Below are 13,422 nucleotides of genomic sequence, written 5' to 3' on the forward strand. Positions count from 1 at the left end.
AAGCCTCTAAAGGTAGTGCTACTGTCTGCAAAGCACAACCAATGCCAGATGAACAATGGCTTAATAAGCTACAGAACACACTGATAGTTCCGGTACTTCAAGTGGTAGACATAAGGCAAAAGCAAGTTCATTAAACATATGCAATTTCCACATCACCAAAAGTGCTTTCCTCCTGAATCCCCTTTGTGTCTTTCTTCCTCAGAGAAGAAAACCAATATAACTGCTGTCTGATGTTACCTTTGATAAATTCCCCCAAAAGAGAATGGACTGAGTCAGCAAGTTTAGCTGATTTAGGGAATGTTAGTCAAGGGTGGACAAAAGGTGGATTGATATTGTTATGCTGTGCTCTTCCTGGAGAGCATACAACTTTCTAAACCTTAGGGTCAAACTGAAACAGAATCACAGAATCAGAGACTATATCTGGTTGGGAGAGACCTCCAAGCTCATCCAGACCAACCTACGGAGATACCATGGCTGGTAACCACTGAAAGTTCACAAGGAGCAAGGGTGACAAACCTACATTACAAGTCACTAAACAAAGGTTTATTACTTCTTATCACACCTCTGCTGAGGCAACTTTTATCCTCTGCAGGCTAAGAAGTGACACTCTGTCAACATGCAGGAAGGCCAGAAAATGAAATTCATGTGGGATTCATGCACAGTGAAAATCTGTTGATCAGCTTTCTTAGCCATTCAGATTGGGGCTTTCCATGTTGACCTGCTTAGGCCCAAAGAAAAAAAAAATATTTTCCTTCTCTCCTCCTCTTTTTTAGTAAGTAAAGAGTCCCTAATCATTCTATTATCGCTGCTATAACTCTTGTGAAAAGCCAATGTGGTACAGGCAGGGGCTATATAGAATTTCTTCACATTTGTTATTTGACTACTCACATTAGCAGGCTGGAGAAGGAATTCTTGTACATCCAAGCCATATAAAACTCCAACAATGCCATACTATAGTTATTTTACCCTACTTTACCTATCATTATGTCTGATCCACATGCTTCAGGCAAAAATATCTGCACCACAGTTGGTCTCCTCAGAGGTTTGCACTCCCTTTATGCATTGTTTCAGACAGCAGATAGAAAATGTTTCTAGTTATAACCTACATTGGAGGTATTTCTGTTTTCTGCTAATATCTTGAAAGCTGCAAGATTTCACTCCCTTCCGGAGGAAAAGGAAATTACAGTTATTACTGTCTATTATTGTACATCAAAATAGGAAGAAAGGATAAGACAGGGTTGGAATTCAGTAAAAATGAGGAAGAAAAACAATCCTTTGGTTTGATACATTGAAAACATCATAAAATGCATTTCTGCAGTCAATCTACCAGTTCCATCACAGACTTTTAGCTCACAGGAGTCCAAAAAGATGACCTAGCACGTAGAGTAGGGGCCTAAGAATTAGTACACCAGTAAATACATGAACTATCAAATTTAAGTACCTTTTAGTGCTGTGAAAGAATTCATGATTCGATAACAAAAAAAAGTACTATGAGTACTTCAGGCTGATGGTAAAAGAGGTGCTTTTGAGGGTCAGTAGCTGAGAATCACAGAATAATATATCTGGTTAAAAGAGACCTTTGAGATCATTTAGTCCAACCTTTGACCCAGCACTGCAAGGGCAACAATAAGCCATGTCCCCAGGTACCAGGTCCACAGCGTTTAAACACCTTCAGGGATGATGACTCCATCACTGCCCTGGGCAGACCATTCCAATGTTTGGTAACCTTTTCACTGCAGAAGTATTTCCTAATATCCAGCCTAAACCTCCCCTGGCACAGCTTGCAATCATTTCCTCTATTCCTGTTGTTTGCCATTAGGCAGAAGAGGCTGTAATGGTGAAGCATAAGAAGGAACAGGATACATTTCACTTTCTTTGTGATGCTGACTTCACAAAGTTATTGGGAAGAAACAAAAAATTAATTTCTGTCCATCTTAAATCACTGAAGTACAGAAAGTCAGATGAGTGAAGGGCCTATTTTAAAGCACTAAAATTATGTCTGGTCTGTTAGAACTAGTGGAATGGACTTGTTCTTGTTTAGTTCTTTTATTTTCATAAACATAAGTACCACCCAAAACAGTAAAAGAGGAGGGTGCATATTAGAGATGCACACTAACCTTTCCACTTATCAAAACTTTCTGCATGGAACAATACGGTCAAACATTAAGTTATGTTCAAATGTTTTCCAAGTAATTTTCCTGTACAGTAAAGAATACCTCTGCTGCTATGCCAAACCAAATCTTTATGCAGAGTTCAATGTGGTTTTTCTTCCTCTGGGAAAAGTGAGAGAGGTTAAAAATCTATTTTAGTTCTTTAATATCAGATTATGATAGTATTACAAAAGAAAACTTCACCTGTTCTGTTTATTTTCCTTAGTGTGTACTAGTCTATTCCTTTAAAGTTTTCAGGTCCAAGAATTACAAGAAAAGAAAAATGTCCAAATTGGTGCAGAGCTTCTCCCAAAGCTGCCTTCAAAAAAGTGCACAAAAATGCTATATACATAAACTCCATCACTTAGAAAGAGACGTAACCTCTTGTAGAAGTCAATGCTATTCTTTTCTATATAGTAGTTCTTTGAAGAATTTTAGAAATAGAGGCCTGGGTGGGCCTCCAGTCTCCTGCTAGTACTGGGAACACAGGTGTTTTTTTTTTTTCTTTTCTTTCCTTTTTTTAATATATATTACATAATCTTTGTAACCTGCATCTCAAAAGAGATGGGGGTGCAGAGGAGGTGTGAAACAAAACAACACTATTTTTACAAGCACAACAATAATCTACCAGCATATTTGCCAGCTTAACAAATTGCAAGCCAAAACTCTTCCTCTTTACAGATTACCCCAACCCAAGTGAGATCACAAGGGAACTGCTCACACTTACCTTAAACCATCTGACTTATGGTAGTGGCCAGCAACTAAGAGCAGGATCTGCTATGTGAGGCAACATGCAAACACAGAATATAAAGATGGTCCTGTCTGCAGAATTTGCACCCTATGTTAACTTTTCCAGTCTTCCAGAGAGGACTGTGAATTTCCTTTATGACAGTTCCAAAGAACCTACCCCAATACCATGTGGACAATTCTGGAAACTTCACAAGAAAAAAAAATCTACCCTGGCAACTAAGAGACCACAGTGCAGCAGAACAGATTTTGCACTAAGTGTTGTGGTGGTCTGTGTCACACCACTCTGTTCTGACAAAAGCCAACCTAGTATCACAGAGATCACAAGTCTTTAAACTATGTAACATTTTGGAAGTTAGCTTCCACTACTTCTGTGACATTTTCACATCTGTCTGAGAGCACAAACTGGGTTTCTGAATACAAAAATGAATGAGACAAGACTTAAGAACTGCATTACAGTCAACAGAACCCACTGCTCAGTGACACAGCAACCAACTCCATTAGCAGCACTGATACAGCCTGGTTACTTACAGATTCTCAGTACATTGTTACTGGAAGAGCCTCATTCTTCCTCTATGGTTCCACAAGACAGCATTTTGTCCTCTCTGCGGAGTATTCAATTTCATGCTACAGCCCCAGCTTCCTCCCATATTAATTATATTTCCTGGTATAATACCTCTGGATACTTTCCACCTCCCAAAGCCCATGCTGCAAAATATCTTTTCTAGTCCCTATTCATCTTCTGAGGGAGAGAAGAAAAAGGACCCACAGACTAGGCAACACATGATAAACCAGAACAGGGTAGATTTAAGATAAGAAAAAAAATTTTTACAATGAGAATGGTGAAATACTGGAACAGGTTGCTCACAGATGTGGTTGAGGTCCCTGGAGACATTGAAAGTCAAACTTCATGGGGCCCTGAGCTAGCTGGAGATGTCCCTGCTGGCTGCAGGGATGTTGGACAAGACGACCTTGGAGAGTTCCTTCCAACTCAATGCATTCTGTGATTCTATGTGTGATACTGCTGATGTGACATTGTGAGCCTGCTGGCTTTACTCTCAGCTGCAAGGCCAGCCAAAGAGGGAAAAAATGATGAACTCTTCCTTTCACTTTCTCCCAGTATTAACTTTAATAAAAAAAGCTTTAAAACACAATACTGAAAGCATTGCCTCTCCATCACAGCTGATACCACCCAAAGAGTTAGAGATATCAAGAGCAGCAGATTAACAGAAAGATGCAGACAATAACCATAAGCTTTTATCTCCCACCAAACGAGGTGAACCAACATTACTGTCCCATAATATTAGCATCTGAAGAGCTTTCCAGAGAGGCAATCCTTCCAGTAGAAAATAATAATAATAGTAACATGTAACAAAATCACAGATATTATCTTTTCTTTTCCTAGACACTTCAATAATTTCCCTGGCTATGAAATACAGGACAAGGTATGTTCTGCTGCTTTTGAAGTGGACAGATTACTTACTGCTCCAGTGCTTCTGAAGACACATTCCCCTCTTCAGGACCATGCAGCAGTTATCATACTGAGCCCAAATGTGCTGTATAGGTAATAAGATCTATGCAATAATACTCCATGAAATAAATATTTATAGCTTTACAGAACAATAAAAATGTGGTCAACTGGTTCAAAAGGAACAGAAAGCCCTAATCCTTATTTTATTTTATAACCTGTCTGGTCATGACCAAGACTTCTCATCACCTCTGCAAAATTATTTTATTTTTTATTTATTATTATATAGAAGTTATTTTATTGTTGTGAAGTTTACAGTTTGTAAAGAACAGAACAAATAATTACAGCCAGCTTCTGTAGAGGGATTTTGATATTCAGTGTTTTTATCGTATGCCCAGAAAAGGGGCTTTTGATAGCCTCTCCTTGGTACTGCATTGGTAGTTAATCATCTGATGTTAGCAAATGTAGTTGTGAAGAAGACAAAAGCACATCTTAAAGAGTATTTTATTAGTCAAACAAATTAATAAAATGTAAAAAACTCCAACCCAGTCAGTGTTACACTCTATGAATTTGCCTTAGAAGGCATACAAAACAATGGACTGACCAAGTATTTCTTATAAACAATTCAGAAAAATATCTTCTATTGACACAAATGCTCTGAAGGTCTGGAAAGGTCAGTTGCTACATGTCACATGCATTTGAGAAAACATTTCAAAGTCTGCATGAAGTCGGTCAGCATAGAACATAAGAGAGGAGTGAGCAGGTCACCGTTTCCCACACTGTTGTTCAGTATAAAGTGCAGATATTCCAAACCACTTTTTTAATGCAGCTCATGATTTTTTTCCTCTATGATGACCTTAAAGCCACTCTGCACATTATACATTTGCAATAATGAAACAACAGCTTTTAAAGGAATTAATCCTTGTAACTAAAAAGTACCTGTGAAGGTGTCATTAATGTCTCTCCAGATCAGTATTTGAATTCGAGTACCTCTTTCTAAGCAGCATTTGACTGCTTTGGATTGCACTGTGTAGATACTACTCCATTTTAGTTGCCAGTGTTAACTACTACTAGTAGTTATCTATCACAGGTGCTAGTGTATGGCTTTCATGGATTCCCCTGCTCTGTGTTAACAGTTATCTGCAGTGTATGAAATAGAGATGTCATTGATTCATTCATACTTTTAGTATGAGAGACTTTTTCCCTTCTGTAATAACAATGCTATGGAGTTACTTTCACTAAAGATTCAGCATCACCTGGTAACCTCAACTTGACATGTCTGTCTCCCTTCCCAAGCAATTTAAAACGAATTTTAGGTGCCAGCATAGATTCTCATTAAATTTAACAGTGCTTAGCTGAAAGCAATACCAAGGATTAGCTAGCTTCATTATGCTAAAGAAAAAAAAAAAGAGAGATTAAAAAAAGGAGGGGAAAAAAAGAGAGATGCCTTAAAGGTATCATTGTTTCACAAATACTTCAAATTATTACAATTTGAAAAGCCAGATGACATTTAAACCAACTGGAAATATCTTTTGGACTTCTGCTGTCATTTGAAAAAATAAAGATGGATATACTGTCTTCTCATTAGTATCCTGTTTTGTGCCATATCTCACAGGGAGGTCTCCTCCAAAATTTTGCTTGTATAGTCACCATATATTACCCGGTCACATCATGTCCAGCTGCAAATAGAAGAAACAGATTTGGAAGAGGAAGCATTGAATTCAAGTTATTTCTTACATGTGTTTGCATTTGTTATTTCTTACATGTTGCTTAGATAAAAAGCAAATTCAGAAATCCTTAGATGCTTAGAACTTAATGCTAAGCTGCTTTAAAGTACAAAAACAAACCTGAAATCTCCTCTTCACATCATCGTATGTGCAATTTATAGATTTTTAAAAGTACAGTCCAAAAGCAGAAATCTGCCAACATCTAAAGCTTCTTTAATTCTGCCTATGCCATCAGCTTAAGCCCTGGAGATAAATTTGTAATGAATCAGCCTGTAAAAAAATGGCTAAAATATTTATTAAAAGACCTCCATAAATCCTTAAATTTCATCAAGCCTATATAGAGAAGGTTAACTGAGAGATTAAAACATCTTTTAAAAATAATTTTCAGTTTCAAACCCACATAAATAGCTGTTCTAGATCTACAAGCTTTGTTAAATGCTAAATTATAACAATTTGCTATCAAATGAGCAGCCCCACTGGCTCTTTTGAAACAGACTAGAGGCCACATTTAACCTATGTAAACATCCATATAATATAGTATTTACCATCATGAAATAACACACTAGCTTATGTTTCACAATAGCAAATAAGTCATTCCATGTGGCTCGCTCTCTCTCACTGCACCTTTCAGTTACAGTTTAATTCTAAAGCCACATCTTGTCTGTATGGTGCTCACCAAATCATCCACATCACCACCTTCATCTGTGGGAGGAAGGGTTTCATTTTCCTTTCTTTTCGGAGCCAAGAACTGAAAATACAAATGTACTTATATAATACTGACAAAACTCAAACCCTTAATGTTAAATTAACAGAATGCATATCACAACAAGTACACCCATAATTAAAAATTATGAAGGAAATTTATTCTGGTTTCCACCCTCAAAAATCACCTTAAATGACAGGAAAATTCCTAAGACTTACTTTTAAAGGATTTTATGGTGAATTGTGTTGAAAAACAGAAAAAAAGATACGTTTCTTCAGAGATAAGACACGGTTAAGCTGTGGAAGATCCTGTAAGAAGGATTCTGCAAATATTAGTTCCTAGTCTCATGAGGAGATGGTTCATAGAAGAGGAATCTTATAAAATTTACTGTCCTTAGAAACAACCTAAAGCATAAGAAGTACTTGAGACATTAGAGCCTGGAGCCTGGGCACTTTTCCCTACCCATCTGCTGTCATCCACCATCAAACATAGGATTCTGGGCTAGATGGAAATTTTGTCCATTACAGTAAGAAAGACAACTTGAAAAGTAATATTGTGTGTAGCTACAAAATGCTAAAGGACAGCAACACCCCCACACACACCAATATGAACACATATGTCAGCTGGACAATGGCTTGTTTGGCAAAATTTCCTAAGTATGACATTATAGTTCTGTGTGGAACTTAGAAGTTCCCCATTTAATTCAATCAATATTTAAGAAATGAACAAAGATATGAATTTAGAAGACAAGACTCAAACATGCAGTATGACTACAATGCCAGTCTAGAAAAATAGAAAATTCATTATGTAAAATTCTGCTGTTGTAGCTGCTGATACCACTCATCACATGCCCTTCACTTAAAGCATGGCATCCATAAACAGAAGACAAAGGTAAGTTGTTCAGCTACTACAACAACTGAAATCAAACACAGAAGTACAACCACCTCTAAATTATTTTCCTCTTAGCCTAACACACCGAGAAAAATAAAGGCTAAGAAAAAATATAAATACTCGACTAACTTAAGAAGTATCCAGTTGTCTAAAAGTTTTAGTTATGGTCTCTTTACCAATATCCTTACTATAAAATAATGAATTTTCTTTTTTTTACTAAAATGCACCAGACTACTACAGAGCAAGGAACAACCTTGCCTCAGATGGCTATGAAAAGCTGAGGAGGAAGAAAAGCCACATTCCATGACTTTGAGTTCCATCCTTAATTCAGAAACAACTTTGCTGTAACTCTAGATGATGAAAGAGAACAACTAGTTAGAAGATAACCACATTAAGAAGTCTATAAATACCTGCTTAAAGTTTATGCCACTTTTGTGCAAACAGCTGGCTCCTACTCTTTACCTGAGGACTAATACTGTAACACCCATTGAGGTTGTGTAAAAGGTCATGGGATCACTATCAGAGCACTACCAGCCTCTGAGACAATATATCTGTACTGTGGAAAAGAAAAAGCTTAAATACTATTCTACATAAACACAATGTTCTGATCCTTCTCTAGGGCAATAATGACAGCTTTAGACAAGGGGTAAAACACTGAGAAGTTAGTTGCTGCATCCCATTTGTGGGAAAGTACCAGATACCAAATCCATTAGGGTGAAAAGCAAATGCATAGCTTTTGGTTAACACTGAGGACAGAGAATGTAGACAACCTCTATCTACTCATCTTGCTACCTAAAGGTTGGATCTTTCTTGTATCCTGAACATCAACATCCAAGTGAATGTAGGAACCTTACTCTGCAGATAACATGAATGTTTTAACATGCTGAGTCCAACTTATTGTACAGATTAAAAAAGGAGAAAGAAAAAAGGAAAAAAAAGAAGGTGACAGGGACAGAAGGAATTTAAATTTCAAGATGCCCATGCCTATCTTTACTGCTGGAAAGAGTTCCCAGTCTAGCAGTAATATAAACCACATAGTATGAAACCAAAAGCTAATGACAATGTCAGCTCTGAAAGGCTTTTTGTGTCAGTTCAAATTTCATTTTACACAGTTAATTAAGAGTCAAATGGTATATCTGAAAGTAGCACACTTTTCAGTTTTCAAAATTAGCTTTCCCACACTAAATTAGGTAAAGCAAGCTAAAAGCCAAAGAAATGAATGATGAAGATTTGTAATAAATTGAAACCTGAAGTTTTCATCAAATGCTGAACATCCAAAGGTGTTTTTTTTTCCAAAATCTGTTTTACATTTATGCAAAAGAAAATTACACATAATAGTTGTGCTGAAATCCATTATCTTCCACAAAGCAACCAGAAAAAGCACTTGACATTTCTGCTCTTTTAACCTATCATCTTTGTGCTCTAATAAGAGCATCTCCACTATTACAGAAAAAAAAAAAAAACAACCCTCTACTGAAAAACATTTTTCTCAGAGACAGAGAAATACACATGGATAACTTAGCTCAATACAAAAGATTTTTTGAGTGTGTGTTAGCTTTCTATTAAGTGGCCTTGTAAGTCTTCCTTTCTTCTTCAAACAGCAACCCTATAAAAGTGAAAGCTTCTATCCCATAGCCCTGAAACTGCAATCACCTAGCAATCTGCACATCAGAGAAAAGGCTTTTGTGTCACATAGGAGCACACTGGCAGCTGGTCCCTTGACTTACACACTTGCGTGTGGCCAGCTACAGAGGTGAAGCAAACCTGCATCTTACTCTATGCATGATAGTTTTAAAAAATCCTTGATAGCCCTTTAGTGAAGGGTACCACCTTCAGTACAGAAAACAAATGAACCATTTTTGCATTCAACTATAGGCGTAGGAAAACACTGGCTTTGTATCACAGGGGAAACTTGGGGAAGGGTTTAACTGGATCAAAGACCAGTTTTTAGTGCAGCTCTGTAATCTCAAAATAAAATTTTCTTTCTCTGCAGATCTTACTCCAAGAATATGGAGTTGTCCAGCTTCTTAAGTAAAGTCACATGAACCCTTTACAGAAAATGGCAAATTAGGGTACTGGTTTTGCATCTGGAGAGTGTGTGGGGAAGTGGTTGTGTAATGAGTAAGCGGGATTGCCAACCCCCTAGTTAGCAAAGATTTACTACCTCCTTTGTTCTCAAAGTTAAAGTAATGCCATGTTAGAGAACTGTGTTGCAGAGCTGATATCATGCAATCTCTTCTTTTCCCCTATTTTAAAGGAAAATTATGACTGTTTTAGGACCTGCAATCAATCACAAAAAAACTTTCCTGTACCGTATTACCTTGTTGACTGTAGGATGAAAATGCAGAAAAGTAATTTTGAAGTCAGTCTACAAAAGCTTTGCTCCAGCTCAGCCTGGGAGCTCTGGAATTTGTGCTGCATTCCAGTGCAGGCACAGTATTTTTTAGCCACCACAAGCTCACAGTTAGGACAACAGTATGCTGTAAGGACTTTGTGGGTAGCAGAGACTTCCTTTAGGAACAGTGGCTATTTCACACAGCATTAACACATTTTGAACATCAAGAGTAGTTTTGAACTAGAAAATGAAGTCCTCAAGAAAAACATCTTAGGAAGTTTCCAAGTAAGTTCATAGCATCTGGAATATACAACAAAACCTGATACTCTTTAAAACCACCACTGGGGTAAAAAATTCCTCTATACAGTTTTGTGATGTGAAACAGCCAGTAGGTCCTTTATGTCTGAAAAAAAAACACTGTGTTCCATCATCTCTACTCTGCACATGTGCTTAGCTTTCTGGACTCTTAGTTTGTCAGCTTGTCATTTTCATGACATTTCTGCACCTTCTTCACCTTGAGGTAGATAGTTACAGATGAAAAAACCTCATTAATTCACTCATGGAGAATCTACTTCTATGCCTTCTGGTTATTGCTAATGTAAGGCCTGGAAGTTGCAAAAATCAATGTGGCATCTTTTAGAAAAGCTGCTTGTCTGCAAAGTAGTTATTTTAGCCAGGGGTTTACCTTCAGGGGGCTGTAATACAATGACCTTCTTCTAAACTATTTAAAATCATGGCTAGCAGCCTGGTACATGAATGCTTGTCTTATCCTCTCCACACAAAACCAATTTTTGACAGCAAATCTGAATTCTGCTCTCTTTCAAAGAGAAAGCATCATTCTGCCTGTTAGAATTTACTCCATTGTAACTGTGACATCCCTCGTTCATTAATGCTGTTGCTCAAGTACTATATTTCTGGAGAAATAATACCAAAACTTTTGTTTGCAAAATGATCTAATTGATCACTAATAATAACACCAGCATCATCTGTGATGTTCATCAATCCACAAGAGCTGCATAAAATAGAAAACACTGGTATCATTGCATGTAAGGTGAAAACTTCCCATAATAATTACATATTGCTAGAGTTCACAACTTGAGAGAAAAAAGGTACTCTGATTTTTTAACTGGTGTGCTATTAGCAAGATGACATTTTTTCTATGAAGTTCAAATTATGGTCTTGCATATATAAATGGCCTATTGCTCTTTCACTATATCGAGTTCCTATTCTTTGTAGAGGGGATTTTCAGATAATTATGTCAATATATGCTACTTTGTAAAGAGTTATTAAAGCAAAATGCTGTAGTACATGTCAGGGAAATATTTTTGCTCTGAGCTGGGGCAATTTTGAGTGTATAGCAGAAGGCCACTCTTCTTCCTTCAAATGGATCCTGATTTCATTCACCTGAAGATTTATCCATGTAAGAAAGAATCTTCTGTTCCATAGCAAGGGCTCTATACAAGTAGATGCTCATTAAAAAAATGATACCTTTTCAGCCTCTTCACTAGTCACCAAACTTTCCTCTGCTTCATCTTTAGTGATCAAAGAAATTCTGTCTAAAAAAAAAAAAAATCAGAGATATAAAAATATCATTAGAAGGCTTCCCAAAACTGCACTTAATGTTAGAAAAGTCTTCCAAATTCCAACTTCTGAATGTGTCATCAACAGCAAAAATAAAAAAAATATTGCTCAAAGGAAAATGTGCCTGGCATAAATGAGTCAACTATGATACAAACTATGATATAAAAATAAATTAATGAGCATATTCATAAGATTGTGCAAGTATCCATTTAGGAAACTGCTAATATTATGACAATCAAACTAATGAGACATCAAAATCACAGCTCACAGATGAAATGCTGACAATCTATCAGAAATTACACTTTTAGCCATTTGCAGCATGCTCTTAGGTCCTTAGAAAAATTAACTCCTAACATACAAACACTTATACTGTGATTACTTCCAGTCTGACTACTAATGTGCTGGCCCTGCTCCTACTTGCTCCTTGATTGTGCTAGCACTACCATCCTGTGCAGTGACCCATCCCTTCAAAAGAACTGTGAAAAAAAAAAAATCTTTCTACCCTAATAGATTTTGCAGTCTAACTTATCACTTGGCTACATACACACTTGAGTCTGAAGAAAGAAGCTGTGGGTAAGAGCAAAGAAAGTAGATTCATAAAGCAGTAGCGCAAGTGTGATGCCACCTTAATGTGCACATAGAATTATACAGCAGAGTTTCATAAGAATTTGTCTTTGTCCAATGCATGCCACACTTGGTAGAAAAAAGGAGATGGGTCATGTGTCAAGAAGCAGAGAAAACAGCTTCTGCTTTTGGTAGCAATGAGCAAAAAGCTATATCTAGTGAAAGCAGCTGGATTATGCATAAAACACCACGATCTCATCACCTTCTCACAACAAGATAATCTATTCTGCATGAAAATATCACCCCTTTACTCATATTTTTTTCCTCAATAATATGCTCCAGTTTGTCAAAAACTCTGGTTTATACCAACTGAAAAATATTTCAGCATGGCTTTGCAAAATCTAGCTTGTTGGTTTTCTTCTTTCAAATGTCTGCAGAGAAGACATCAAATATCATGTCAGATAGAATATGCTTTCAGTGCTGTCTTGTGCTGTTGTTTGGGTTGCTAATATAATTCCCATCTTGTCTTTTGTAAAAGTTGGACAGAGTTCATCACTTTAAAAGGTTCTATACAAAACCATATGATTGCATTATACAGCGTGCACCCTTACAAGAAACAGCTGGGCATTTAACAGATTTTTTTAGCACTGGCTCAAATTAAAAACAAGAGTATGACATGAAAGGTTCCTTTTAGTCCCCCATGTACTGTATTTGTGAAAATGTTCCTTTATTTATCGCTTGCATAGTCTCTGAACATCTTTTAGAATCGCACTGCCTTGTATCTCCCAGTTTAATCAGAGGTAGGTGTCACATCACCACATATTCTGTCCTTCAGCTTGCTTAAATACAAAATAATCAGTGACAAATTTCAATGCTATCGATGCCTTTTTTTGAAGCTTAATGTAGAAGAATCTTTTCATATCTTTACTGCATGAATTTTTTTCCACTTATTTTGAAATTCATCTGAAATCGTGTTTTCCTCCTTACCCTGTAACATTTAATTTCTCTCCCTTCTTCCACAATTAGTTTACCATTTCAATAAGACTTGGCAATGCATTATAAATATTGCTGGTATGTAAGTATTAGTGCAAAAAAGGAAGTTGCAATGTGAAAGATATTTTTTAAACAGGCTGAAGGAATGAACCATATCAAAATGCTTGTCTGGTGTTATTTGAAGCATCCAATTGCTAACAAAGTTTTCCCTTACATAATGGATAATACAATTAGGATTTTTACTTTAATTTTTTTAAAATGCC

General features: G+C 36.7%; 1 protein-coding gene across 1 annotated transcript in view; it reads right to left on the reverse strand.

The window, feature by feature from the left end:
- Nucleotides 1-6,723: 6,723 nt before the first annotated feature.
- Nucleotides 6,724-13,422, reverse strand: part of XRCC5 (X-ray repair cross complementing 5) — a 52,137-nt gene continuing 45,438 nt past the window's right edge. Inside the window, exons 19-20 of the mRNA XM_054381241.1 lie at nt 11,510-11,577; nt 6,724-6,840 (exon numbers count right to left, since the gene is read on the reverse strand). Coding sequence (XP_054237216.1) covers nt 6,724-6,840; nt 11,510-11,577 — 185 coding nt within the window. The remainder of the gene's footprint in view (nt 6,841-11,509; nt 11,578-13,422) is intronic.

The sequence above is a fragment of the Indicator indicator genome, chromosome 5 (genome assembly GCF_027791375.1).
Source record: "Indicator indicator isolate 239-I01 chromosome 5, UM_Iind_1.1, whole genome shotgun sequence".
Taxonomy (NCBI): Eukaryota; Metazoa; Chordata; class Aves; order Piciformes; family Indicatoridae; genus Indicator; species Indicator indicator.